Genomic DNA, 25,656 nt, shown 5'->3' on the forward strand with positions numbered 1-25,656 from the left:
ACTTATTTATTTCATACATAATCAAACTTCTTTACATTTTGGTGCTATAACCAACAAATATTTCACATTTTGTGCCTGAAAAATGACCAAATTATGACAAAAAACAATCTGTCCAGACTTCATTATACAGCTGTATACAGTAAATAATTGTAGTATGTGTCATACCCAGTAGCTTCCTGTAATGTAATACCGTGAACATGACGCGTTGAGTTGACCTGGACTCGAGAATCAACTTTGAAACAGGGAAAAAAAGGTTTTCATCAGATAACTGAATTAACACTGCTCATATAACAACTACTGAATCAGGATCCCCTCAGACCCTAAAACCCAAACCAGAGTCTTGAGACTCAGACCCCAACCTGTACTGAGCACACTGCAGTGCATTCTGGTCTTTCTAGTCCTCATATGTTCTGTGTTTGTTCTTTCCTGGTGGATTTTGTGTGCATGTCTGTTAATGTGAATGTGTTCTTCACTCTGAAGACACACACCAGACTCATGTACACACTGTGTGCACAATTATTAGGAAAGTTGTATTTATGAGGATTCATTTTTGTTATTGTACAACTACAGTGCTCCTGGTCAATCCAAAATGTTAACAAACCCTCAAACCTGAACATTCAAGTAGTAAAAATGAAGTTTTGGCTTTCTTAAGAGAATATCTACATGTACATTTCATTTCTGAAGTTTCAAAAAGAAAACCTCAGTGACCATCATAGCCACCTTTCTTTCGCAGTCACAAGCCTCCATTCACGGAGTCCGTCAGTTTCTTGATCTGGTCAGAATAATCATTTGCCTAATAATTGTGCACACAGTTGTAAAAGCAGCTCATTTGAAAAGCATCACCAGCAGCAGCTTAGAGGAGTCTAATGGCCCCTTTAAAACCTTTTGCTGATGTTTAATCTGATACTGAAGCTCAAAAATCCTGGTTATACATTTCTTGATAATTTCCTCAGAGGCTCCCCGAAGACAACATTTAATATTTTCAGTTGGTACAATTGTTCAGCTTATTCTCTGGTATATGAACAGAGTGAAGGTTTATAATGATAAAATTTGGGGTTTAATCAATGGTTCCCGAGACTCAAAGGATCACACATTGGCTTTAGAGATTTAAATTAATTATTCATTTTCTGACTTGTTTTACTTCAACTGTAACAAAGTCGAAGGGGTTTAAATGTAATTAGAGCAAAATGTTTCGAATTTCACTCTTACAGGTCACAAGACCAAAACCACTTAACATTTAGTTTAAACAGCAGTTGTTTCAACAAGTTATATGTTTTTTAGGAAACCAACAGGGAAATTACAGACGGGCTTAAAATGACTAAAAATGGCATGGAGTTCAATATGAGTCATCCCGGTACTGTCTGCTGACCTGTTGAAGTCCAGTCTGTTCTGGTCTAGGCTTATGTTTCCAGTCTACATGATGCTGCAGATCCTGGATTTACCCTCTGAATCCTGCAGGTTCCTCTTGTCCCGGATCAGCACGGCCTGGTTCCCGTAGCTGCTGTACCAGGCTGACTGGCTGCGGTTCAGGTAGGTGGAGGGGGAGGCTGTCTCCAGGTCCTGCTGTTGCTGCTGCCAGATCAGCAGAGAAGTGTCCCGGTACCGTAGCTGGGCATAAGATTCCGACAGGGCCTTCTGTGCCAGCGGGGGACGACCAGAAGGACCAGGACCTGTAGGAGGAGTTTCCTCTAATGCAGGTGGATCCCAGTCAGACATGGTGGTGTCAGCGCTCCAAAAACCAACCCAGAGAAGAGGGAAATGTTCAAGTCCAGTCTGGACCAGCTCGGATCCATGTGTTTCTCAGTCATGTTGACCTGATGAGTCCAGCTGGTGCTGAAGGGCACAAAAACGGGTCAGAGACTGTTTTTTTCTTTGGTCTCTGGTGAACCTTCAGTTCTCAGATTTATTAGTGATTTTATTTTGCTGATCAGATGTTTCATCATTTAAAGTTTTGTCGTGAACAGGAATGCTTTTTAAAAGTTGAACAAAAACCATTAACACCTGGTTCTCCTCACATTACTTAAATAATAATATATTTAAATAAAAAGCCAATACTGTGAAAGTTTGCTAATGTATGGAAGCTCATTTCTGCCAGTAAAAGGAAAACATTATTTTAGCTTCGGTACCAAGAAATAATGTTAACATCTTGTGATGTGACGCAGAAAAACTGATTAAACAAAAATGTTAAAACTTTAAACGGTGGCGATTATAATAAGACCTTATTTTTATTTTTAATTTTCATTTAAACCAGCTGCACCAGTCAAATTCAGAATATCCAATAAAACATATAGCAAAAAGATTGAAAACTGTTTTCATGGATAAATGTCCATTACTACAAAAATATTGAACAAGACTTTATATTTTACTTAAGAAAACTGTATCAGTTTTACCAGAAACAGATTTACAGTAACATTATAACTGTTTAATTAAATGCTGTTTTCTTTATCTAAGATGTAAAACTTTGAATCGTATCATCTCTAAATTAGTCAGACAGAACCCGATGACTAAGGACTGACTTTATTAATCATAAACAGGAGTAAATGTTCACTACCGACCTGTTAATCCGCTTTAATCCCGTGTTGTGATAAATGTGTTACGATACATTTATCACATTTTAGAGCTAACAGCAGCTAACGTTAATCATGCTAACCAGTGCTGGATTTAATATAGAACCTGCTGCTAGCTCGGTTAGCTTCCGTTAGCTCCCCCTATAACCGCGTAGCTGGAGTCTGCCCCGGCGATGACGTCACTACACCGGAGGATTTCGCCGTTAACACGTAACAATATAAACTGTGACGTTTCACCGCGATTCTTCTCCTTTCTATGACGGATTAGCCGCTGTTAGCATCGTTAGCATGCTACTACTGTATAGCATCTGTAGCTGCTGCTGCAACCAATAGCAACGGTGTCCCTGAAAAATAGTCCGGCTAGGAACAAATGACACAATAACAAGGGTTCCGATAAGGAAGATGATTAAGGTTTTAAAGCTGCTTCACATCTAAAGAAACAGCAGCATTTATTAGTTCATTAGAATCTGTTTTAACAATATGCACCTGTCGAAGAACTAAAGCTAAAGATACATCTAGAGGAAACGTTTTAGTATCAGTATTTATATAGTATCATAAAATAGAGATACTCATGTATGACTCCCTCAATTGTACTGAAGTTCAGTACTTGAATTAAAGTACTTCACTACAGCACTACTGCTCTTTTCACGTGTCATCCAGAAGACTTGACAAAAGACGGGAAGTAGTTGTAGTTTCTGAATGCTGATTGATTCTGAATGAAGATTTATTTTTTATTTTTGTTGAAATGCTGATGGAGGATGAGAATAACCAGGCTGCAAATTACAGATTAAAACAAATAAACAAACAAGTTGGATTGAATATTCATTTAAAGAAATAAATAAAATGTAAAATGGATAAGTCATTTGTTTTTAATGGAAGGGAGGTGGTCTTGACTTTAGTGTTCTAAAAACCTGTCTGCTGCCCTAAAATAACAACATACTGTTTGTGTGTGTGGAGGGTTAGTCTGTATTTAGCCTGGACTGGGTCCAGTCTGGTCTAATTCAGCAGGCAGAATGTGAGCAGATGATATTCTATATGAACACTGTGCTTCTGCACCAACAGACTGATCCAGTGAAGACCTGCAGAGTTCAAACAGACAAACTGAAACTGAAGTATCGGGAGATCCAAGAGACTGTTCACACATCATCATCCAACGTTTTCTACATGTAAAGATGAGTTCAGCACTAAAGGTTCATGATTTTTTGTTGCACAACCTCAACCTACAAAAACAGAAACTTTCCTTTTCATCGACCTGGAGGTGTCTGCTGGACACATTCTGCCATTAAGACGTCTTTCACCCAGAAGTCAGTGGACAACATTAGGCCATTGAGTCCAATGATTAGAAAGTGTCATGAAATAGAAAGTTGATTTAACCCTGAGGTGAACACGACTCTGTCCCAACTTTCAATGAGCTGCAGCATCAATATTTATAAAGCACAATGAAGTAGTACTTCAGGGAGTAGATAAATGAACAAATCACGTTTTAGTTTTATTCTGTTTTGAAAAAGTCCAAACTTTTCCGGAACCTTTACTTTGATACTTTATCTGCATTTTGCTGATAATACTTGTACGTGTACTTTAACTTCAGTAGGATTCTGAATGCAGGACTTGGAGTATTCTGAAACTGTGGTATCAGTAGTGAAGTAAAGGACCAGAGTACGTCCTCCCTGCTGTGTGTGTTTGAGTTCAGTGTTTTTCCAGCTTCTGTTTCTCTGAACAGCTGACGGCAGGAGAAGAAGGCCAGCTGATCTATTTATAGCAGAGTCCCTCAGAGTCGGATCTGAGTCAGACCTGATCTGCCACAGTCCTGCAGTCCTGCAAGACGTCACTCCAGGTTGTCCACCACCTCCAGGCTGTCTTCTGTTTTCTGTCATGCCCGGCGTTCAGGCCCGGTGCCGAGCCAGAGACCGGAACAATGTCCTGAACCGGCCTGAGTTTCTGTCCCTGAACCAGCCCCCCCGCAGGGAGCAGATGCCTGGGGAGGGGAGGGGGAGCAGTGGTCCGAGGAGAGCCACGTTCAGACAGCAGAGTCAGCAGGAGGACTCAGGACTGAGGTAAGACTCAAATGACACGTACAGTGTTTCTGTTCCGTCGTGGTCCTGGTCCTGAACCAGAACATTCAGTTTTTGAAGTTTACCTGGTTTTAACATTAAACAGACTCTGCACCAGCATGATCCTGGACCAGAACCAGACCCGTCCGTGTTTAGGGTTTAATCCCCCAAACTTTTTAAGGCTTCAGGCTACTGCTCTGTAAAACTGATCTGAGACCTGCTGCAGACAAACAGAAACCAGAATTCAGTTTTCAGAGTGTTCGGGTTTTATCTGCTTAAAGGACAAATCCACAATTTATTACTGTGATCAAATACAGACATGACCCCCATGAGACTTTTTGCTCAGTGTTGAGTTTGTGAACCCCTTTTCACATCTGGTCTTCAGGGGGTCCAGGGACTCCTCAGAGGGGGGCTCAGCAGCGGATGGGGGGGTGAAGGAGGCGTCTCGTTGGCCGGAGCAGGACTGCATGCAGCTGAACCCGTCGTTTAGAGGCATCGCTATCAACTCTCTGCTGGCCATCGACATCAGCCTGTCCAAGCGCATGGGTGTTTGTGTGAGGCCCCACGGCTCAGGGGCCCCGCTCCGCTCCATGGTGACGCTGTTGGCCCTGAGCGGACACGCCCTCCCCTGGCTCTGCGGGACCCTGATCTGTCTGTGGAGGAGCAACACACTGGCTGGACAGGAAGTCCTCGTCAACCTGCTGCTGGGTAAAAAACACACATCGGCTGCCTGGTGGATCTGTGAGGCTCGATCCAGTTTAAACAGGACAGGCTGATCTTATTCAGACCTGTGTGCAGGTGGATGTAGTATGTCTGTCTATATTTGGGTTTAGGGTCAGAAGGGAATATGAGACAATTCTCCTTCCCACCGTGAAGTCCTATGTTATGTGTTTTGGATCATTGTCTCCTCCCTTTTAGTTTTGCTGCTTTCCTTCACAGACAACTCTCTGGTTTTCATGACGTTTTATCCTTTTTAACAACAAATTTAGTCTTCATAGGTAAAACCCAAGGCTTTAAACCAGGAGTCGTCATTTACAGCTAGTTATTGTTCAGAAATCTGTCTCACAGGACACATCTGGCTAACAAGAATCATCTGTCACATTAGAAAGTAATTCAGTCTCAAATCATCTTTTGAGCTTAATAACAAATGTGAATGCAAATTAACTACCCTCACTGGGACTGTGTAACAGAGTATGTTAATTGACATATCCCCAGTCGTCTGACTTCATACATAAACTTTACTGTTTGCATGCACAGAATGTAATAATAGAATGAAAGTTATGGAAAATGAATCTGTTTCTGATATTTGTTTTTCCCTTTTTGAATTTTCGGCGTGTTTAGATTAGTGAGGTGTTTTTCTCCTGCTGAACTCTCGGTTTCAGTTTAATCCCGACTGACTCCACGTCTCTGTCTCTCATCTGCAGCTCTGATCCTGGATCTGATGACGGTCGCTGGGATGCAGAAGCTGGTCAAACGCAGAGGACCATGGGATTTCCCACCAGGGATTTTGGACTACATTGCCATGGATACATATTCTTTCCCAGCAGCTCACGCCAGCCGAGCCGTCATGGTGTCCAGGTTCCTGCTGAACCACCTGGTTCTGGCGGTCAGTGGTTTTGTCACTGGGAACCAGGCGTTGACCTCAGATCAGGCGCAGCTGCAGTGATTTAAACACGTTTCTCAGCAACTTTTATGTTTGTGTGTCAGTCAGACTTTATTCCTACAGCATCTTTAATACACATATAAAATAATAATAATATAATTCAAGGTGTTTAACGAGTAGCTGATGCTAAAAACAATAAAGCAACAAAGGCATTAAAGACCAGAAGTTAGAACTGATAAAGAGGCTGCTGTAGTGTCTAATACCCTAATCAAAGAATTTATAATGAAGATAGGGATAATGTGCTGCCTCCTCCTGGTCTCAGTCGGGACTCAGCAGCTGAATTCTGGACTGATCTGGACTGTTGCACATCTTCTTTTTCCACAGAGGCTGAAAATTAAGATAATTTCTCAATTAGTGGTTTATTTTATATAAAACATCAGAATCACAGTTAAATGTCTGGTTTGGTCCAAACCCAGAGAGATCTGACGCCACTGAGTTCATAAGAAACATTTTTTGTTTTCCTCCAGGTGCCCCTGAGGATCCTGCTGTACCTGTGGGCGTTTCTGGTGGGCGTGTCCCGGATGCTGCTGGGGAAACATCACCTGTCGGACGTCGGCTGTGGATTTGCTCTTGGCTTCCTGCACTTCAGTCTGGTGGAGTCAGTCTGGCTGGACTCCGCTACCTGCCAGACCATCATCTCCATCGGTACACTGCATTGGCCTATTCTGGTGTAGCGCCAGTCTCGACTGGTCTGCACTGGTTCTGATCGGATTAAGACTGCTACAGCAGCCTGTTGCCTTGTAATCCGGTTTGGACTGCTTTTAAACTGGTTCTGTTGGATTCTTCTACTTGCCAGGCTCACGTCCATTTGCAGGGCTGGTTCCGACTGGTTTGGACCAGTTTCTATTGGTTTTGCAGAGCTGCTCCAGTCTAATCCAGACTGGCCTTTAGACAATGCTTTTTAAAACTGGTTTGGACCAGTATATGTTTAGACCGCTTTGGACTGCTAGTCCATTTGAACAAAATACTCTTGTTCAGTCCAGTTTTGACTCATTTGTCTGGACTTTGTGATCCTCCAGAAGTGCCACTGTTCAGTCCCACATCGACAGGTCTGGACCAGTCTTGCTGTGTTCTGGTTCTTTCCATTCTAACATGTAGTAGCACACTGAACACCACCTGTCTGAGCTGGTTTGGACTGGGTCTGCTGCATGCTGGTTCTTATAGACCTATTCAGATTCACAGGTTTAAGGTTTTCAGTCACTGACCTGCCTCAAACAGTACAGGAAGTGTTTCAGGATGGACCTCTAGAAAAACCAGTGAGCAGCTCTTACCATGGACAAACCACCTTTAGTCCAGGTCTTTGGAGTCTCAGCGTCCATCAGTGACATAGTAAATTTACATGTTTAGTTTTTCTCTGACTGAAACTGGACTACACATCAACTTAGTCAAGAACTAGTCTAAAAGATTTTTTAGTAAATCTCAATGAAATATTTTCAGTTCTTGACGAGTAAATCTAGATGAAATGTCATTAGTTCTTATCAACTTAAACTTTAAGACATTTCTTCAGTTCTTGACTTGATGTTAGTTAATGGTTTTGTTTTTTAGATTTAAACAAAAAAAGGACTTGAGGTCTTGAGGTTTTTGACCTGGAGCAGAGTGGTAACGTTAGCTTACATTGTTCAACTAAAACAAAGCTAAAAGTCTTAAATTCTGACTTAATGACTTGAGTTTTTCTTGACTAAATCTGGGACTGGGTCTTTACTTGACTAAGTTCTAAAATAAGTTAAATGGTTTATGGTTTAAGACTAAGTTGTTTTGAGGTTTGAATCACTCAGACTAGACTCAATGTCTTAAGGTTTTCTTGACTAAAAGTAGATTAAATCGCTTTTTTTTTTGTAAAACTACAATAAAACAGTTTTTAATTTTTTTTTAAGTCTTGAATGAAACCTAATTAAATGATCCCTAAAAAGAAAATCTGGTGCCAGTATTAACTGAGCAGTGTTAATATTGACACTAGATTTATTTTCAGTGAGTCGTCAAAGTAAGAACTTGGACTCGTGTCGTCTTACGGCCGTTGGTGTTGAGATGATTCAGTGTGTGTCAGTACAGATGAGCTCAGCTGTGCTGAAACAGCATTTGACAACTTCAACCTCACTGAAACTCAGGTAAAGAAAACTTGGTCAGAACATTTTTCTAACAAATCTGAAACATTTGCAAAAATAAACTATAACTAAACTATGTTGACGTTCTCTCCTGAGAAACTCAAACAGAAGGTTAAAGTGAAAGTTGATCCCATGTTAATAATTGAGAGAGAGAGAGAAACGGCAGCAAGAGCTGAAGGTGTAAAACAAAGTGAATGAAACAGATTTTCCTCTGTACTGAGCAGTTTTATCATTAATATTTGGGGTAATTGTACTTCACTTGAGTATTTCTGCTGTGAGACACGTGAGAAGTCAAAACACAACGCGCGTTTACATTTCATAGTTAAAAATCTTTATTTACAAATAACTGAGAAAAAAAAACATTTTTCCAAACAACTTATTTTTCTTATTTCTTTTCCCGGTTTCTGGAAACGCAGCAGAGCTCAGAGGCGTGACGAAGACAAAGAGTTTGTTATTGTGTTCAATGTTCCAACACCACAGAGAGTCAGCGAACGCATCACAGACCCAAACATTTCTGCATTAACCAATTTTACCAGTTTCCTAGCAACAAATCCTCTTTAATAACCAATTATCTTTTATTCACTTTTTACTAAAGGGTCAGTTCACAGTTTTCATCCCAGACATTATTGTTTATTATCTTTTTAAATTAATTCACTCAGTTTGTAAAAAACAGATCAAAGTATTTTCTTTTTATTACGTTTGGATAATTATTACGACAATTTTGTGCCATTTCGTAAAACAATGCAGAGAAAAAAAATATTTGTCCGTTCCTGTGTTTTTTACAATAAGTTTAAGCTTCAATATCTGAGTTTTATTTTTCTAGTTATTACTATTGTGGCTTTAAAACACTGTTGTAATTTACATTTACCAACAAAAAATATATAAAGAATTTATATTTAAAGACAGAAATTCAAAACTTTTTTCACAATACAAGTCTTTCAAAGAAGGAGGGCCCTGGAAGGCTTTTAATGTGAAAGTATGTGAGGAAGAACTAAGTTTAGGGAAAAGTCAGCAGTAAATGTAAATTGACAACAGAAGCTCTTAAATAAAATAAGGTGAGTGTAAAACAGAAAATACAAAGGAAACCTTCGTCCTCACTCTGACTGTGTAAACTAACACATTTATTCTGCAGTTAAAAGCTCGATATGTCTTTCTGCAGGATCACACGTGATAAAATAATCTGGGCTGAAAACAGTGAACTCATCCTTTAATCACGGAAACAGGACGTTTGTTTATTTTTTACGAATTTCCACCTGAAATTTGGTTCCAACCAAACTCCAATGAAAATAAAATGATTTTAGTAATTTTAACATGACTGAGTTAGTTTTTTCCCCCAGTGTGAACAGACTGAAGTGGTTTCAGTCTGAACCTGGGACACACAGGAACTGGTCTGACTGCGTTTGTAGCTGTGTGTTCAAATCAGACAATTGACAAGAGCTGACTGAATCGGATTCATTAGGAGTGGTTTGTGTGGTTTACAGTGTGAGTTAAAGGTGAGGTGTTGGACCTGGACCTGGAGTCTCCTTCATTTTAACAGTCACTCTTCCATAGTTTGATTGTTTTGTCGTTTTCCAGCGCGGCTGAAGCGATGATGTTTTCTGTTGGATGACAGGCGGTTGAGATCACCACATCTGCAGAGAGACACTAACGTTAGAGATGACTATTGTCCATTTAAAACTTTGTAGATACTTTACTAGGAGACAGAGTCAGACCTGTGTGTCCTTGTAGTTTCTGAACTATCTCTTTGGTCTGAAGGTTCCAGATGTAAACCATGCTGTCCTCGGAGCCGGACACGATCCACTGAAACACAGACAAACATGTTCTTCAGTTTGTGACTGTCCAGATAAAGGAGAGCAGACAGGAGCTGATCCTGAGTCTAAACCAGCTTTTACTGTTCTACAAGCAGAGACCAATCTATGGACCTGTTTGCCCCGAGTCTTACCTTCCCTCCTGTGACAGAGAAGTTGGCAAAGATGCAGTATTTCTCATTCTTGTGGCCGGTGTATGTCTTCAAACACTGAAAGGAGGAGGACAGAAACTCATAATTACAATACTGAAGACAGACGGATACTCAAAGGCACAGACAGACAGACAGACAGTACCTTCCCCTTGCTGTAGTCCCAGAGCTTCAACGTGCTGTAAACCAGAAAACAGTCTTTAAAATGACCATAGTTATGTTTTAGTGAGCACAAGTTCAAAATTACACCACGTCAGTAAGGTTAGAACGATGCTAGTTAAATTAGTAAATGTGAAAAGGAGATAGTTAAGAGTTAACCAGTGTCATTTAATCTTACTGTGTTTTAGTCATGTAACATGTTACATCTAACAGACATCATCATGTGTCCAGTTTATGATACTGACTTGTCCAGAGTAGCAGCCAGAATGTATTTTCCATTGGGAGAAAACTTGACAAAAGACACTGGAGGATTGTCGTCATCTGTGGACAGAGAGTCTGGTTACAGCCACAGATCAAAGCTCTACAGCCGACGTTTAACAGCTACTTACATTTACATGTAGTCATTAACCAAACAGACTTACAACTGAGGTACAAGGCAAAAAAAGTAAAGTGCTCTAGGAATAACTGTTTCCATTTCATGTGGTGTAAGAGCGACATCATTTTTTTTTTAAGATTTAAGTGCAGAGGAAGTTGTGAAGAGTTCTGTTTTCAGCAGGTTTTGGAGGAGGGTCTATTAAATGGATATTACATAATAAACTAAAATAAAATTAACTAAAGTGCTCCTACTCACCAATCAGAGTCTTCAGACACTGTCCTGAAGCTGTGTCCCAGATGCGACTGCAACCACACAAACAAGGGAAGAAACTGAATCATTTTCAGTTTTAACCATGGTAAAAGTTTTTTCCAGAGGGGAAAATGAGGATTTCCACTTTTTCACGTTAAATATCAACAACGCATTAAAGCTTCTCATCTCTTGCAAGACAGTGAGCAGGGTGTTCACTAACAATGTGTAAATAACTGGTCTGCACTTTGTCCACACTCTTATGTGACATTTTGTCAAACTTTTTTTTTTTTTAAGATCATTAGGTTTTATTGTCATTTTACAGAAGCTGTTTCTTAGTTTTTTTTTATCTATAACCCTACAGAGATCCAAGAAAGAACAACAAAGATCTTCTCCAGATGTGTATTCACACCCCTCATCTTCATAATGTTACTTCTTTAGCACAGCACAATGGGCTTTGTTAACCTGGTACAAACTGAAAATGTGAACCCCAGAACACATTCAGGTTCCTTTGGTTTTTTAGGGATTGGGTGTGACCACAGGTACACAAAGTGTGTGTGTGTATGTGTGTACCAGAGTCCGTCATAGCTGCTGGAGACAATGAGCGAGCCATCTCTGTTGAAGTGAACCTAGTAACACACAGACACATGTGGTCAGAGGTCAGGTCCGGTTGGTCTAGAGGATGGATCTGCTTTGAGGTGTTCATTGCTCTAATTTAGCAGCTTATTTGTGAACGCTCACTAGATGTTACTGTACTACATTCAGAGGTCGAGACTTACAGCAGAGACGGGGTCAGAGTGAGCAGGCAGGGTCTTCAGACATTTTCCTGTTTTCACATCCCAGATTCGGACGCTCTCATCAAACTGCAGACACAGAAAAACAGGCATGTTTGAGAAGACGTAAAACAAGCACTCAACAGAAACTCTAGATGATAAATAACGAACCGATCCAGACACCACGAGGTTGGACTGAGGGTTAAAGTTACAGCAGAAGACGTAGTTACTGTGGCCTTTCAGTGTCTTCAGACACTTCCCCTAAGAAGTGACAGACAAACAGAGAGACAGGTTCTCGTGTTAACTTCAGAGTAAATCCAGCAAATTTCCAGTTAAAACCTCGGTAATAACACCTTAGTAACAAAGTAATAACACGGTAATAACACGCCACAGGAGGGACAAAAAAAAAAAGTTTACAACTCTGTCTCTTACTGAGTTGTTGTCCCAAATCTTGAGTGTTTTGTCATCGGAGGCAGAAACCAGCAGGTTGGAGTCTGAAGACCAGGAGACGTCAGAGATCCCCTAAAAACACAGAACCAGGATTAGAATCAGAACCAGGTAAAATACAGACAAGGTTTGGACCAGGACCAGGACCAGGACTCACTCACCAGCTTGTGTCCAACGATGGATTTCTCAAACTTTCCGTCATATGCTCCCCAGATCTTTATCAGCTTATCAGCAGCTGCACAGAGACGTTACCATGGTATAGCATCACGATTCACAGACGTTAATTCACAGTTCACAGTAAAACACGACTGAAGCTGAAAACAACAATCAGACGTGATCCCTCGCTCCTCTGTCCTGTCAGCAGCAGCTTTCCAATGCGAGTGTCCCTGAATGCACCACTATGCCTTTTTTAATGTCTGTTAAGTCGTTTCCTAACGTGATTTATCTACTGAATGAGACATCACTTGTTTTGTTTTTTTCTTCTGCGTTGCGATACGGTAACGGACAGAAACTCCAGTGTAGAAGCTAAATCATTAACAACAGACTGGAACTGGAAACTCCGTAAACAACCAATAATCAGCTGATCATTATTCGTTTATGAAGCACAGCTAATAAAACCATTTTGCCACTGATGTCACCTGTGCACTCTGAACAGCTGCATGTCTGTCCATGTGGACGTTTGTACCAAAGATGTGGGACAGATGAAAACATACAAAAATCTGAATTAAACAACAAATAATGACTTTTTAAAACATTAAAAATGATGTCCCAACACACAAATCACACAACAAACATCAACAGCTTGGTTACCAGATTAACAGTCTCTCTGCAGCAGACAGGTTTTACTGTTTTTTTTTTAAACACAAAGCTTATCTTACACAATACGATTGAGTGTTGTTCACTGGAGCTAACATTAGTCCAGCTGCTGGAAGCACCTGCACATCTGGGACAGGTGTACTGAGAGCCAGAAATACTACAACAACTACTTTATCAGTTCCAGACACTCAGCTCTTTACGTGTGTTAATGGAGCCTTAAATCAACCTGCTTTGTGTTTCTGTGCAGTTTTCTCGTTATGCACTACGACTAATGAAGGGATGACCAGTGAGTAAATTGTGCTCACATGATTTTCTGTTGTGCAGTGTGCTAATTTAGTCTCTTCAAACTTTTTTTTGAGACATTAACAACTTTGATTGTGGCGAGTGAGCTCAACTAAAATAAAATACAGCAGAGTCTAAAACAGAATACAAACAAATATTCTCCAAACCTATGTTATAAACTTAAGTCTCATCCGACAATAAGACGAAGACCAGGTAGGACAATGTGTGTGCTGCAGGTCAGTGTGTTGTTGTTGTGTAGTGTGTGTGTTTCTCACAGGAGCTGGCAAGCCACTCTCCGTTTGGGCTGAACTTGACAGAGGAAACAGCCTTCGTGTGTCCGGCCAACGTGAACTTCACGGTGTAGTTCGGTTTAGCCGGGTTAGACTGGAAACACACAGAAACATAAAGTCACCACCGACTGACACAACTGGTTCTCACCTGAGAGATTATTACAGTTACTGTGTGGGGCTCAGTCATAGTGTGGTTTGTTGTGTTAGTTATGATAAATGCTGAGACCCAGCCTGCATATTTAACCCCATATAAATAAATGTGAAGCGTTGGAGGGCAATTACTAACTAAAATACTGTACATAACTATTCAACTGAATAGTGTTTCTCCACTCCCTGTATCTGAGCACTTTAGTGACTAAAAACAGAATCTAATGAAGTTTTTGTTAAAGTTTTGTTCTGGATGAAGCAGCTGTTGGAAAATAAAGGATTAAAATCAACTCCTATTTTTGTCCCACATCAAGTTTCTGTAATAAAAACTGACCGTTGTCCTTAGTTTGTATTTGTTTGAACAAATGTTTGATATATGTTACTTTGAAAATTAGTTTGCCAAAGAGTTGGCAAGAAACATTTTCTCCTTTTAAAAAAGTGTCAAAGTGTGGTTTGTAGCTGCAACATATACTTTTAATTTCTCCTCAATAAATGTTGCTGATTTCTCACAATGAATGTTCAGGAATATGTTTTTTTAAGTGGTTCTCTCGATGAATCTGTTCATGAATTAATTGAACTAAACACGAACATGTTAGATTTAGAAACCTGATTTGTGGAACACAACAAATCTGGACTACAAACATTAATGTTATCAACAGAATTAAGTTCAGTGGCTCAAATACTTTTACTTTTACCAGCCTTTGTTACTTGCAGTGCATTTCAACTTGTAAAAGAACAAACTGCAGCATTGTTTAGGCCACTACTTCTTGTGTACTGAATTTGTGGACTAACTAACCGGTCTAATTAAATTCGACTATCCGGTCTCCGGTTAACCGGACCAGATGTCCGAATGTCTGGATCTGTCAGACTCACCTTGCTGCCGGATCCCGAGGAGGAAGAAGGTTGTTTAATGTTTTCTGTCTCTGGTTTCTTCTCCTCTGTCGCCATGTTGTCCAGTTCTCAGGCTGTTAGCTTCGGTTTGTTTTGGTTCTCTGCTGCTGGAGCGGAGCTAAAGCTAACACCTGATGCTAACAGCGCGCTAACTGATACCTTACTCAGCGCAAGTTCAGGCTCAGAATCCGTACCGTGTGGCAGACCTGAACCGGGTCTGGACCGGGTCTCGACAGCGACAGACTCGGTTCCGGAGGAGACCCTTTCAGCGACAGACGTTGGTTAGCCTGTCAGCGTCTGCTAGCTAGAGAATCAGAATGTGGTGGGGAAAACGTAGCTGCTACTGCGCAGGCGTGACAGAAACTTTAAATTTAAACGGCGAGTGAAGGAGGACAAAACTAGTAAATACGCAAACGTGATTAAAACGACGGACAAAAAGCACAATGCTGTTTTATTTCAACAGATTATACATAAACTTTAAGTGTGTTATTAAAAGAGTTTCCAACTGCAGTTGCTTGACTGAGGAAATCAAAATTGAATATAAATATACATAATATATACACACAGATTACGGAAGACACAGGCAGTGTAGAACATTAGGTCATTTTATCATTTTATTTTTTAATGATAAGTTTTATTTACTGCTGGTGTAAGACAATTAAAATCGGTTTTATTTAGTCATCATCTTCTTATTTTGTAGCATCTACACAGTGTTTTCCTAAACTGATACTGGTATGCTAGATCTGGACCGCAATATTAACTAAGGATAAAGAAGGAAGAATGACATTTAAAAAAACCCTGTTTCTAAATACGTTGGGACTCTGTGTAGACTATAAAAAACAAGCTTAGCTGGTTGACTGTATTTTTTATTGATTCTAATTATCCATCTCAGATCTGATAACTAACTATTTTATGCACGTTGGGATAAGATGCATTTTACACAGGTCTGATTCCAATCGGGTCTGTAAAGACCGGATCCAATCCTACAGGTGTAAAACCTTTCTCCTTCAGGAGGCGACGCTGTACAGATGTCAACATGTACTGAAGGAGGGACTTTAAAGTCCAGGACCAGGTCTCAGTGTCCTTGCAGAGGAAACCAGCAGCTGATAATGAGAGCAGTCACAGATCCAAGCCACTGTCTCCCACTGTTACACAGCGACCAATCACAGCAGGTGACCGAGACTCCAGGAAGTTCAGCCTGCTGACAGTGACGAGACGTCGCACACCCCCGGGACAGAACCAGATCCAGAGACTCTAAAGGAACACAGGAAGAAGATCTAAAAACTCTACAAGTACAGAGACAAAACCAGATCCAGGAGACACTTACGACTGTATGTGGTGATGCAGGATCGTAGTTTGAATCCTCGCTCTGTTCGACTGCAATTTAGGATTTCTGGTTTTCTGCAGCCAAGCTCCACGTAGCCTCCACCACCATCTCCACCTATGTTACAACCAAAACACTGCAGACACACTGCTACACACACACAACACACACACACAGATATTCTCGAATCACACACAGTTTCATCTGTTCAGGTAAAAAAAAGATTCTAAAGCAGTAAAACTTCCCATTGGGACACGTTCACTGAACACAGACAAAAACTGAATGAGAAACACACACTGAGAACACAATTGGACCATGTGATGTGAACTAGTTCATTAAAGGTCAGAGGTCGTCACTCTGCAGCCTGCAGCCCTGTTAGCTGCTCATACTAAAAACTGAATCACATTAACATTTAGACTGAGAACAGCTGCAGGTCACAAATAAAAAAACACCACAAAACAACAGAGTTTCACAGACAACACAACAGATTCTCTCTGAACATCTTTAAATTACTGAAATATCTTCAACTGAGAGCAAAAACCTAACTCAAAAAAAGAACTGAAATACAGGACATCAGGAAAAGACGATCGGTCAAGGTAACGTGGTCATGTGTTAATTTTTCAGATTTGTTTTACAGACAAATACAAATAAATGGTTAAAACAACTGAGGTGAAGATTCAGTTTACTACCTTGCAGACAGGTGAGCAATAGAGCAGTGAGACAGCAGAGAAGCAGCGAAGGGGACGACATGATGAAACAGCTCCACTTCTGTCCTGAGCCTGAACCTGAGTGTCAGACCACTGCAGCCTGCAGACGCTACTCAGGGGTACACTGCACCACGTGAGTTGTTTACATGCATTTAACCAACCAGGTCACCGTCAGGTTTCTGCATCAGCATAAACAGAACAAATGCAATTCTCTGTTCCTATCAGTACATAGAGATTAATTAAATTACATTAGAGCCTGTTTGTAAAGTACTTACTCCTCTACAAATAAACAGTTTATGTTAAATGAAATGTTTGAAATTTCTCCACTGAGGGACGAACAAAGGTTTATCTCTCTAATGCTGCATAATATACTATGGCAAATACTGTGACATGTTTTTTTCACCCTTCATCATATAATATTGTCTGTAGATAAAGAAGTACAAAAAATTCATTTTTTCTAATTCAAAAATAATGTTCAACATAGATGTGAAAGGATTTGAATTTACTGTAACTTTGGTCTTACTAGGAAATAAAATTGGAAACAAATGACTCATAAAATGCATAGAGAGATAAAATCATAATAATAATGACTGAAAGACAATACAAGGCTTACAAAAAGAAAAGCACAAATCTCCGGCTTAATGACATTGAAAGCAAGATAGACAGTTGATGAGGTGTAGTGGACACAGTTGACTAAACAGACATATGATAGGTAAAACAATGGAAGGGGAGCTTGTGAAGAATGTAATAGTCCCACCTCTGCCAACCCCTCTTATCCCCTAAAGTGACTATTAACTGAATTAACTTTCTCGTCAGATCACAGGGAGGTGGGATCCTCAGGTAACCTATCACCTAAAGGCCTCCACCTGTGCTGATTGGGGGGTTGTTGATTTTCACATGCAAGGCTTCCCTCTCTCTCAAACCACTTATCTTCTCTGTTCAATTTGGAAACCTCATTGTCCTCAAATGAATGTCCTCTGTCCTTTAATGAAGGTACACAGCTGATTCAGGTCCTGAGGTTTTACTCCTCGTTTGGTTTCTCAGCATTCTTCACAGCACTGGACCGCATACACTATATTGCTCATCTTGTGTTTTGGAGTCCCGTCTTTTGAATGGACGAATAGACGAGACTGAGTGAGGTCTTGAGATGCCTGTCTTCCTTCAATTGGACTTCTGTGGAGCTGGGGATGTATTGCGCTCCATGCCTGTATAAATTACATTGGTCTGTGAACATCAAGCGCTAACGACTCAGTGACTCCACACGGTTGTTGTTCCACCTAGCTTTCACATGTGTCACTGCGCCAACGACTGGGGAAACGCCTGGCTAGTGATGAAAGAGCTACATTGTACGTGGGTGACAGATTATGCCTTGTTTTCCTTGACTGTTTCCAAAGTAGTGGCCCTCGTCTTTCCTGTGTCCAGTCCACATTGTTGATTTTACGTAATGGACTCACTTACCGTGTTGACTTGGTACATTAAAGATGATGAAGACTGCGACGAGGATGGGATTCGAACCCACGCGTGCAGAGCACAATGGATTAGCAGTCCATCGCCTTAACCACTCGGCCACCTCGTCAGTTGCAAGCCAACAAGTTTCATCTGGAAAACGCCAAAGTGAAAGAGCCCTGAGACATCACTCGGTCCTAGAATATTCTGAGCTGAAAGAAACAAAGTATGCCATCACACACGAGAATCCAGAGGTGCACAGAGCATTGTACAGAAACTTGAATCAACTTTCCTGATCTGACAAGTTGTTTTGTTTTGTGCTCTATAAAAGCGTAAGGAAAATTGGCTGACAATGACACGATCCCGGATCTGGTGGGCTTTCCAAAGTCACGTTGTCCTTTTTGTTCCGAAAAATATGTTGGAGTATGGGTGGAGCCCGCAATGTCTTTTCTCTCTGTGGTCAATGCAGCTACAGTGTGTTCCTCACACTTGTGACTGACATTGTTGATTATTGCCCCTGTCTATAATCCACTCACTTACCGTGTTGACATGGTAGATTAAAGATGAGGAGACTGCCACGAGGATGGGATTCGAACGCACACGCGCACAGCACAATGGATTAGCAGTCCATCAACCAGTCCCTTCAGTTGCTTGAGAGTTGGCGTCATCCTGCTAAATTATCAACCTTCACAGGTCTTGATCTGCACAAGGAAAAAGACAACCGAAACCCTGGAGAATGCGGGCATCGATCCCGCTACCTCTCGCATGCTAAGCGAGCGCTCTACCATTTGAGCTAATTCCCCTGCATGCGGAGCGATGCCCGTGGCACTCGCTCGTGCATTAGCTTACTACTCATCCATGTAGCTTCTTCAGTCCCAAGATAGTTGGTTAGAGGCCAAAAATATATGCTCCAGGTTTGGTTTCACTCCACCCCTGGCCCGAATAGGCTCGATAGGTAAAACAATGGAAGGGGAGCTTGTGAAGAATGTAATAGTCCCACCTCTGCCAACCCCTCTTATCCCCTAAAGTGACTATTAACTGAATTAACTTTCTCGTCAGATCACAGGGAGGTGGGATCATCAGGTAACCTATCACCTAAAGGCCTCCACCTGTGCTGATTGGGGGGTTGTTGATTTTCACATGCAAGGCTTCCCTCTCTCTCAAACCACTTGTCTTCTCTGTTCAATTTGGAAACCTCATTGTCCTCAAATGAATGTCCTCTGTCCTTTAATGAAGGTACACAGCTGATTCAGGTCCTGAGGTTTTACTCCTCGTTTGGTTTCTCAGCATTCTTCACTGCACTGGACCGCATACACTATATTGCTCATCTTGTGTTTTGGAGTCCCGTCTTTTGAATGGACGAATAGACGAGACTGAGTGAGGTCTTGAGATGCCTGTCTTCCTTCAATTGGACTTCTGTGGAGCTGGGGATGTATTGCGCTCCATGCCTGTATAAATTACATTGGTCTGTGAACATCAAGCGCTAACGACTCAGTGACTCCACACGGTTGTTGTTCCACCTAGCTTTCACATGTGTCACTGCGCCAACGACTGGGGAAACGCCTGGCTAGTGATGAAAGAGCTACATTGTACGTGGGTGACAGATTATGCCTTGTTTTCCTTGACTGTTTCCAAAGTAGTGGCCCTCGTCTTTCCTGTGTCCAGTCCACATTGTTGATTTTACGTAATGGACTCACTTACCGTGTTGACTTGGTACATTAAAGATGATGAAGACTGCGACGAGGATGGGATTCGAACCCACGCGTGCAGAGCACAATGGATTAGCAGTCCATCGCCTTAACCACTCGGCCACCTCGTCAGTTGCAAGCCAACAAGTTTCATCTGGAAAACGCCAAAGTGAAAGAGCCCTGAGACATCACTCGGTCCTAGAATATTCTGAGCTGAAAGAAACAAAGTATGCCATCACACACGAGAATCCAGAGGTGCACAGAGCATTGTACAGAAACTTGAATCAACTTTCCTGATCTGACAAGTTGTTTTGTTTTGTGCTCTATAAAAGCGTAAGGAAAATTGGCTGACAATGACACGATCCCGGATCTGGTGGGCTTTCCAAAGTCACGTTGTCCTTTTTGTTCCGAAAAATATGTTGGAGTATGGGTGGAGCCCGCAATGTCTTTTCTCTCTGTGGTCAATGCAGCTACAGTGTGTTCCTCACACTTGTGACTGACATTGTTGATTATTGCCCCTGTCTATAATCCACTCACTTACCGTGTTGACATGGTAGATTAAAGATGAGGAGACTGCCACGAGGATGGGATTCGAACGCACACGCGCACAGCACAATGGATTAGCAGTCCATCAACCAGTCCCTTCAGTTGCTTGAGAGTTGGCGTCATCCTGCTAAATTATCAACCTTCACAGGTCTTGATCTGCACAAGGAAAAAGACAACCGAAACCCTGGAGAATGCGGGCATCGATCCCGCTACCTCTCGCATGCTAAGCGAGCGCTCTACCATTTGAGCTAATTCCCCTGCATGCGGAGCGATGCCCGTGGCACTCGCTCGTGCATTAGCTTACTACTCATCCATGTAGCTTCTTCAGTCCCAAGATAGTTGGTTAGAGGCCAAAAATATATGCTCCAGGTTTGGTTTCACTCCACCCCTGGCCCGAATAGGCTCGATAGGTAAAACAATGGAAGGGGAGCTTGTGAAGAATGTAATAGTCCCACCTCTGCCAACCCCTCTTATCCCCTAAAGTGACTATTAACTGAATTAACTTTCTCGTCAGATCACAGGGAGGTGGGATCATCAGGTAACCTATCACCTAAAGGCCTCCACCTGTGCTGATTGGGGGGTTGTTGATTTTCACATGCAAGGCTTCCCTCTCTCTCAAACCACTTGTCTTCTCTGTTCAATTTGGAAACCTCATTGTCCTCAAATGAATGTCCTCTGTCCTTTAATGAAGGTACACAGCTGATTCAGGTCCTGAGGTTTTACTCCTCGTTTGGTTTCTCAGCATTCTTCACTGCACTGGACCGCATACACTATATTGCTCATCTTGTGTTTTGGAGTCCCGTCTTTTGAATGGACGAATAGACGAGACTGAGTGAGGTCTTGAGATGCCTGTCTTCCTTCAATTGGACTTCTGTGGAGCTGGGGATGTATTGCGCTCCATGCCTGTATAAATTACATTGGTCTGTGAACATCAAGCGCTAACGACTCAGTGACTCCACACGGTTGTTGTTCCACCTAGCTTTCACATGTGTCACTGCGCCAACGACTGGGGAAACGCCTGGCTAGTGATGAAAGAGCTACATTGTACGTGGGTGACAGATTATGCCTTGTTTTCCTTGACTGTTTCCAAAGTAGTGGCCCTCGTCTTTCCTGTGTCCAGTCCACATTGTTGATTTTACGTAATGGACTCACTTACCGTGTTGACTTGGTACATTAAAGATGATGAAGACTGCGACGAGGATGGGATTCGAACCCACGCGTGCAGAGCACAATGGATTAGCAGTCCATCGCCTTAACCACTCGGCCACCTCGTCAGTTGCAAGCCAACAAGTTTCATCTGGAAAACGCCAAAGTGAAAGAGCCCTGAGACATCACTCGGTCCTAGAATATTCTGAGCTGAAAGAAACAAAGTATGCCATCACACACGAGAATCCAGAGGTGCACAGAGCATTGTACAGAAACTTGAATCAACTTTCCTGATCTGACAAGTTGTTTTGTTTTGTGCTCTATAAAAGCGTAAGGAAAATTGGCTGACAATGACACGATCCCGGATCTGGTGGGCTTTCCAAAGTCACGTTGTCCTTTTTGTTCCGAAAAATATGTTGGAGTATGGGTGGAGCCCGCAATGTCTTTTCTCTCTGTGGTCAATGCAGCTACAGTGTGTTCCTCACACTTGTGACTGACATTGTTGATTATTGCCCCTGTCTATAATCCACTCACTTACCGTGTTGACATGGTAGATTAAAGATGAGGAGACTGCCACGAGGATGGGATTCGAACGCACACGCGCACAGCACAATGGATTAGCAGTCCATCAACCAGTCCCTTCAGTTGCTTGAGAGTTGGCGTCATCCTGCTAAATTATCAACCTTCACAGGTCTTGATCTGCACAAGGAAAAAGACAACCGAAACCCTGGAGAATGCGGGCATCGATCCCGCTACCTCTCGCATGCTAAGCGAGCGCTCTACCATTTGAGCTAATTCCCCTGCATGCGGAGCGATGCCCGTGGCACTCGCTCGTGCATTAGCTTACTACTCATCCATGTAGCTTCTTCAGTCCCAAGATAGTTGGTTAGAGGCCAAAAATATATGCTCCAGGTTTGGTTTCACTCCACCCCTGGCCCGAATAGGCTCGATAGGTAAAACAATGGAAGGGGAGCTTGTGAAGAATGTAATAGTCCCACCTCTGCCAACCCCTCTTATCCCCTAAAGTGACTATTAACTGAATTAACTTTCTCGTCAGATCACAGGGAGGTGGGATCATCAGGTAACCTATCACCTAAAGGCCTCCACCTGTGCTGATTGGGGGGTTGTTGATTTTCACATGCAAGGCTTCCCTCTCTCTCAAACCACTTGTCTTCTCTGTTCAATTTGGAAACCTCATTGTCCTCAAATGAATGTCCTCTGTCCTTTAATGAAGGTACACAGCTGATTCAGGTCCTGAGGTTTTACTCCTCGTTTGGTTTCTCAGCATTCTTCACTGCACTGGACCGCATACACTATATTGCTCATCTTGTGTTTTGGAGTCCCGTCTTTTGAATGGACGAATAGACGAGACTGAGTGAGGTCTTGAGATGCCTGTCTTCCTTCAATTGGACTTCTGTGGAGCTGGGGATGTATTGCGCTCCATGCCTGTATAAATTACATTGGTCTGTGAACATCAAGCGCTAACGACTCAGTGACTCCACACGGTTGTTGTTCCACCTAGCTTTCACATGTGTCACTGCGCCAACGACTGGGGAAACGCCTGGCTAGTGATGAAAGAGCTACATTGTACGTGGGTGACAGATTATGCCTTGTTTTCCTTGACTGTTTCCAAAGTAGTGGCCCTCGTCTTTCCTGTGTCCAGTCCACATTGTTGATTTTACGTAATGGACTCACTTACCGTGTTGACTTGGTACATTAAAGATGATGAAGACTGCGACGAGGATGGGATTCGAACCCACGCGTGCAGAGCACAATGGATTAGCAGTCCATCGCCTTAACCACTCGGCCACCTCGTCAGTTGCAAGCCAACAAGTTTCATCTGGAAAACGCCAAAGTGAAAGAGCCCTGAGACATCACTCGGTCCTAGAATATTCTGAGCTGAAAGAAACAAAGTATGCCATCACACACGAGAATCCAGAGGTGCACAGAGCATTGTACAGAAACTTGAATCAACTTTCCTGATCTGACAAGTTGTTTTGTTTTGTGCTCTATAAAAGCGTAAGGAAAATTGGCTGACAATGACACGATCCCGGATCTGGTGGGCTTTCCAAAGTCACGTTGTCCTTTTTGTTCCGAAAAATATGTTGGAGTATGGGTGGAGCCCGCAATGTCTTTTCTCTCTGTGGTCAATGCAGCTACAGTGTGTTCCTCACACTTGTGACTGACATTGTTGATTATTGCCCCTGTCTATAATCCACTCACTTACCGTGTTGACATGGTAGATTAAAGATGAGGAGACTGCCACGAGGATGGGATTCGAACGCACACGCGCACAGCACAATGGATTAGCAGTCCATCAACCAGTCCCTTCAGTTGCTTGAGAGTTGGCGTCATCCTGCTAAATTATCAACCTTCACAGGTCTTGATCTGCACAAGGAAAAAGACAACCGAAACCCTGGAGAATGCGGGCATCGATCCCGCTACCTCTCGCATGCTAAGCGAGCGCTCTACCATTTGAGCTAATTCCCCTGCATGCGGAGCGATGCCCGTGGCACTCGCTCGTGCATTAGCTTACTACTCATCCATGTAGCTTCTTCAGTCCCAAGATAGTTGGTTAGAGGCCAAAAATATATGCTCCAGGTTTGGTTTCACTCCACCCCTGGCCCGAATAGGCTCGATAGGTAAAACAATGGAAGGGGAGCTTGTGAAGAATGTAATAGTCCCACCTCTGCCAACCCCTCTTATCCCCTAAAGTGACTATTAACTGAATTAACTTTCTCGTCAGATCACAGGGAGGTGGGATCATCAGGTAACCTATCACCTAAAGGCCTCCACCTGTGCTGATTGGGGGGTTGTTGATTTTCACATGCAAGGCTTCCCTCTCTCTCAAACCACTTGTCTTCTCTGTTCAATTTGGAAACCTCATTGTCCTCAAATGAATGTCCTCTGTCCTTTAATGAAGGTACACAGCTGATTCAGGTCCTGAGGTTTTACTCCTCGTTTGGTTTCTCAGCATTCTTCACTGCACTGGACCGCATACACTATATTGCTCATCTTGTGTTTTGGAGTCCCGTCTTTTGAATGGACGAATAGACGAGACTGAGTGAGGTCTTGAGATGCCTGTCTTCCTTCAATTGGACTTCTGTGGAGCTGGGGATGTATTGCGCTCCATGCCTGTATAAATTACATTGGTCTGTGAACATCAAGCGCTAACGACTCAGTGACTCCACACGGTTGTTGTTCCACCTAGCTTTCACATGTGTCACTGCGCCAACGACTGGGGAAACGCCTGGCTAGTGATGAAAGAGCTACATTGTACGTGGGTGACAGATTATGCCTTGTTTTCCTTGACTGTTTCCAAAGTAGTGGCCCTCGTCTTTCCTGTGTCCAGTCCACATTGTTGATTTTACGTAATGGACTCACTTACCGTGTTGACTTGGTACATTAAAGATGATGAAGACTGCGACGAGGATGGGATTCGAACCCACGCGTGCAGAGCACAATGGATTAGCAGTCCATCGCCTTAACCACTCGGCCACCTCGTCAGTTGCAAGCCAACAAGTTTCATCTGGAAAACGCCAAAGTGAAAGAGCCCTGAGACATCACTCGGTCCTAGAATATTCTGAGCTGAAAGAAACAAAGTATGCCATCACACACGAGAATCCAGAGGTGCACAGAGCATTGTACAGAAACTTGAATCAACTTTCCTGATCTGACAAGTTGTTTTGTTTTGTGCTCTATAAAAGCGTAAGGAAAATTGGCTGACAATGACACGATCCCGGATCTGGTGGGCTTTCCAAAGTCACGTTGTCCTTTTTGTTCCGAAAAATATGTTGGAGTATGGGTGGAGCCCGCAATGTCTTTTCTCTCTGTGGTCAATGCAGCTACAGTGTGTTCCTCACACTTGTGACTGACATTGTTGATTATTGCCCCTGTCTATAATCCACTCACTTACCGTGTTGACATGGTAGATTAAAGATGAGGAGACTGCCACGAGGATGGGATTCGAACGCACACGCGCACAGCACAATGGATTAGCAGTCCATCAACCAGTCCCTTCAGTTGCTTGAG

The 25,656-nt window shown here is 42.4% G+C and overlaps 3 protein-coding genes and 9 non-coding genes across 12 annotated transcripts; 1 reads left to right on the forward strand and 11 right to left on the reverse strand.

Annotated features, from left to right (window-relative positions):
* Positions 1–49: 49 nt before the first annotated feature.
* LOC113150185 (putative uncharacterized protein BRD3OS) lies at positions 50–2,898 on the reverse strand. Its single transcript, XM_026342582.1, has 2 exons — positions 2,556–2,898; positions 50–1,833 (listed from the first exon to the last, which is right to left on the reverse strand). Exon 2 carries the CDS (start codon positions 1,714–1,716, stop codon positions 1,414–1,416), a length of 303 nt encoding a protein of 100 aa, XP_026198367.1. The 5' UTR covers positions 1,717–1,833; positions 2,556–2,898; the 3' UTR covers positions 50–1,413.
* A 1,541-nt stretch (positions 2,899–4,439) lies between these two features.
* Positions 4,440–7,964, forward strand: LOC113150938 (inactive phospholipid phosphatase 7-like). Its single transcript, XM_026343698.1, has 4 exons — positions 4,440–4,621; positions 5,004–5,326; positions 6,043–6,224; positions 6,749–7,964. Exons 1-4 carry the CDS (start codon positions 4,440–4,442, stop codon positions 6,953–6,955), a joined length of 894 nt encoding a protein of 297 aa, XP_026199483.1. The 3' UTR covers positions 6,956–7,964.
* Positions 7,965–9,722: 1,758 nt separating this feature from the next.
* Positions 9,723–15,113, reverse strand: LOC113151193 (WD repeat-containing protein 5-like). The gene is made up of 13 exons (XM_026344082.1): positions 14,750–15,113; positions 13,715–13,823; positions 12,503–12,576; positions 12,327–12,416; positions 12,066–12,155; positions 11,901–11,984; positions 11,695–11,750; positions 11,131–11,177; positions 10,745–10,820; positions 10,486–10,519; positions 10,326–10,400; positions 10,096–10,183; positions 9,723–10,014 (listed from the first exon to the last, which is right to left on the reverse strand). Exons 1-13 carry the CDS (start codon positions 14,822–14,824, stop codon positions 9,914–9,916), a joined length of 999 nt encoding a protein of 332 aa, XP_026199867.1. The 5' UTR covers positions 14,825–15,113; the 3' UTR covers positions 9,723–9,913.
* Positions 15,114–18,292: 3,179 nt separating this feature from the next.
* On the reverse strand, positions 18,293–18,374 carry trnas-gcu. Its single transcript has one exon. It is a non-coding gene; the product is annotated as a tRNA-Ser (tRNA).
* A 600-nt stretch (positions 18,375–18,974) lies between these two features.
* Positions 18,975–19,047, reverse strand: trnaa-agc. Its single transcript has one exon. It is a non-coding gene; the product is annotated as a tRNA-Ala (tRNA).
* A 934-nt stretch (positions 19,048–19,981) lies between these two features.
* On the reverse strand, positions 19,982–20,063 carry trnas-gcu. Its single transcript has one exon. It is a non-coding gene; the product is annotated as a tRNA-Ser (tRNA).
* A 600-nt stretch (positions 20,064–20,663) lies between these two features.
* On the reverse strand, positions 20,664–20,736 carry trnaa-agc. Its single transcript has one exon. It is a non-coding gene; the product is annotated as a tRNA-Ala (tRNA).
* A 934-nt stretch (positions 20,737–21,670) lies between these two features.
* Positions 21,671–21,752, reverse strand: trnas-gcu. The gene has a single exon. It is a non-coding gene; the product is annotated as a tRNA-Ser (tRNA).
* A 600-nt stretch (positions 21,753–22,352) lies between these two features.
* On the reverse strand, positions 22,353–22,425 carry trnaa-agc. The gene has a single exon. It is a non-coding gene; the product is annotated as a tRNA-Ala (tRNA).
* A 934-nt stretch (positions 22,426–23,359) lies between these two features.
* trnas-gcu lies at positions 23,360–23,441 on the reverse strand. The gene has a single exon. It is a non-coding gene; the product is annotated as a tRNA-Ser (tRNA).
* Positions 23,442–24,041: 600 nt separating this feature from the next.
* Positions 24,042–24,114, reverse strand: trnaa-agc. Its single transcript has one exon. It is a non-coding gene; the product is annotated as a tRNA-Ala (tRNA).
* Positions 24,115–25,048: 934 nt separating this feature from the next.
* On the reverse strand, positions 25,049–25,130 carry trnas-gcu. Its single transcript has one exon. It is a non-coding gene; the product is annotated as a tRNA-Ser (tRNA).
* Positions 25,131–25,656: the final 526 nt, after the last annotated feature.

This window comes from Anabas testudineus, chromosome 9 (assembly GCF_900324465.2).
Source record: "Anabas testudineus chromosome 9, fAnaTes1.2, whole genome shotgun sequence".
In the NCBI taxonomy this organism is placed as follows: Eukaryota; Metazoa; Chordata; class Actinopteri; order Anabantiformes; family Anabantidae; genus Anabas; species Anabas testudineus.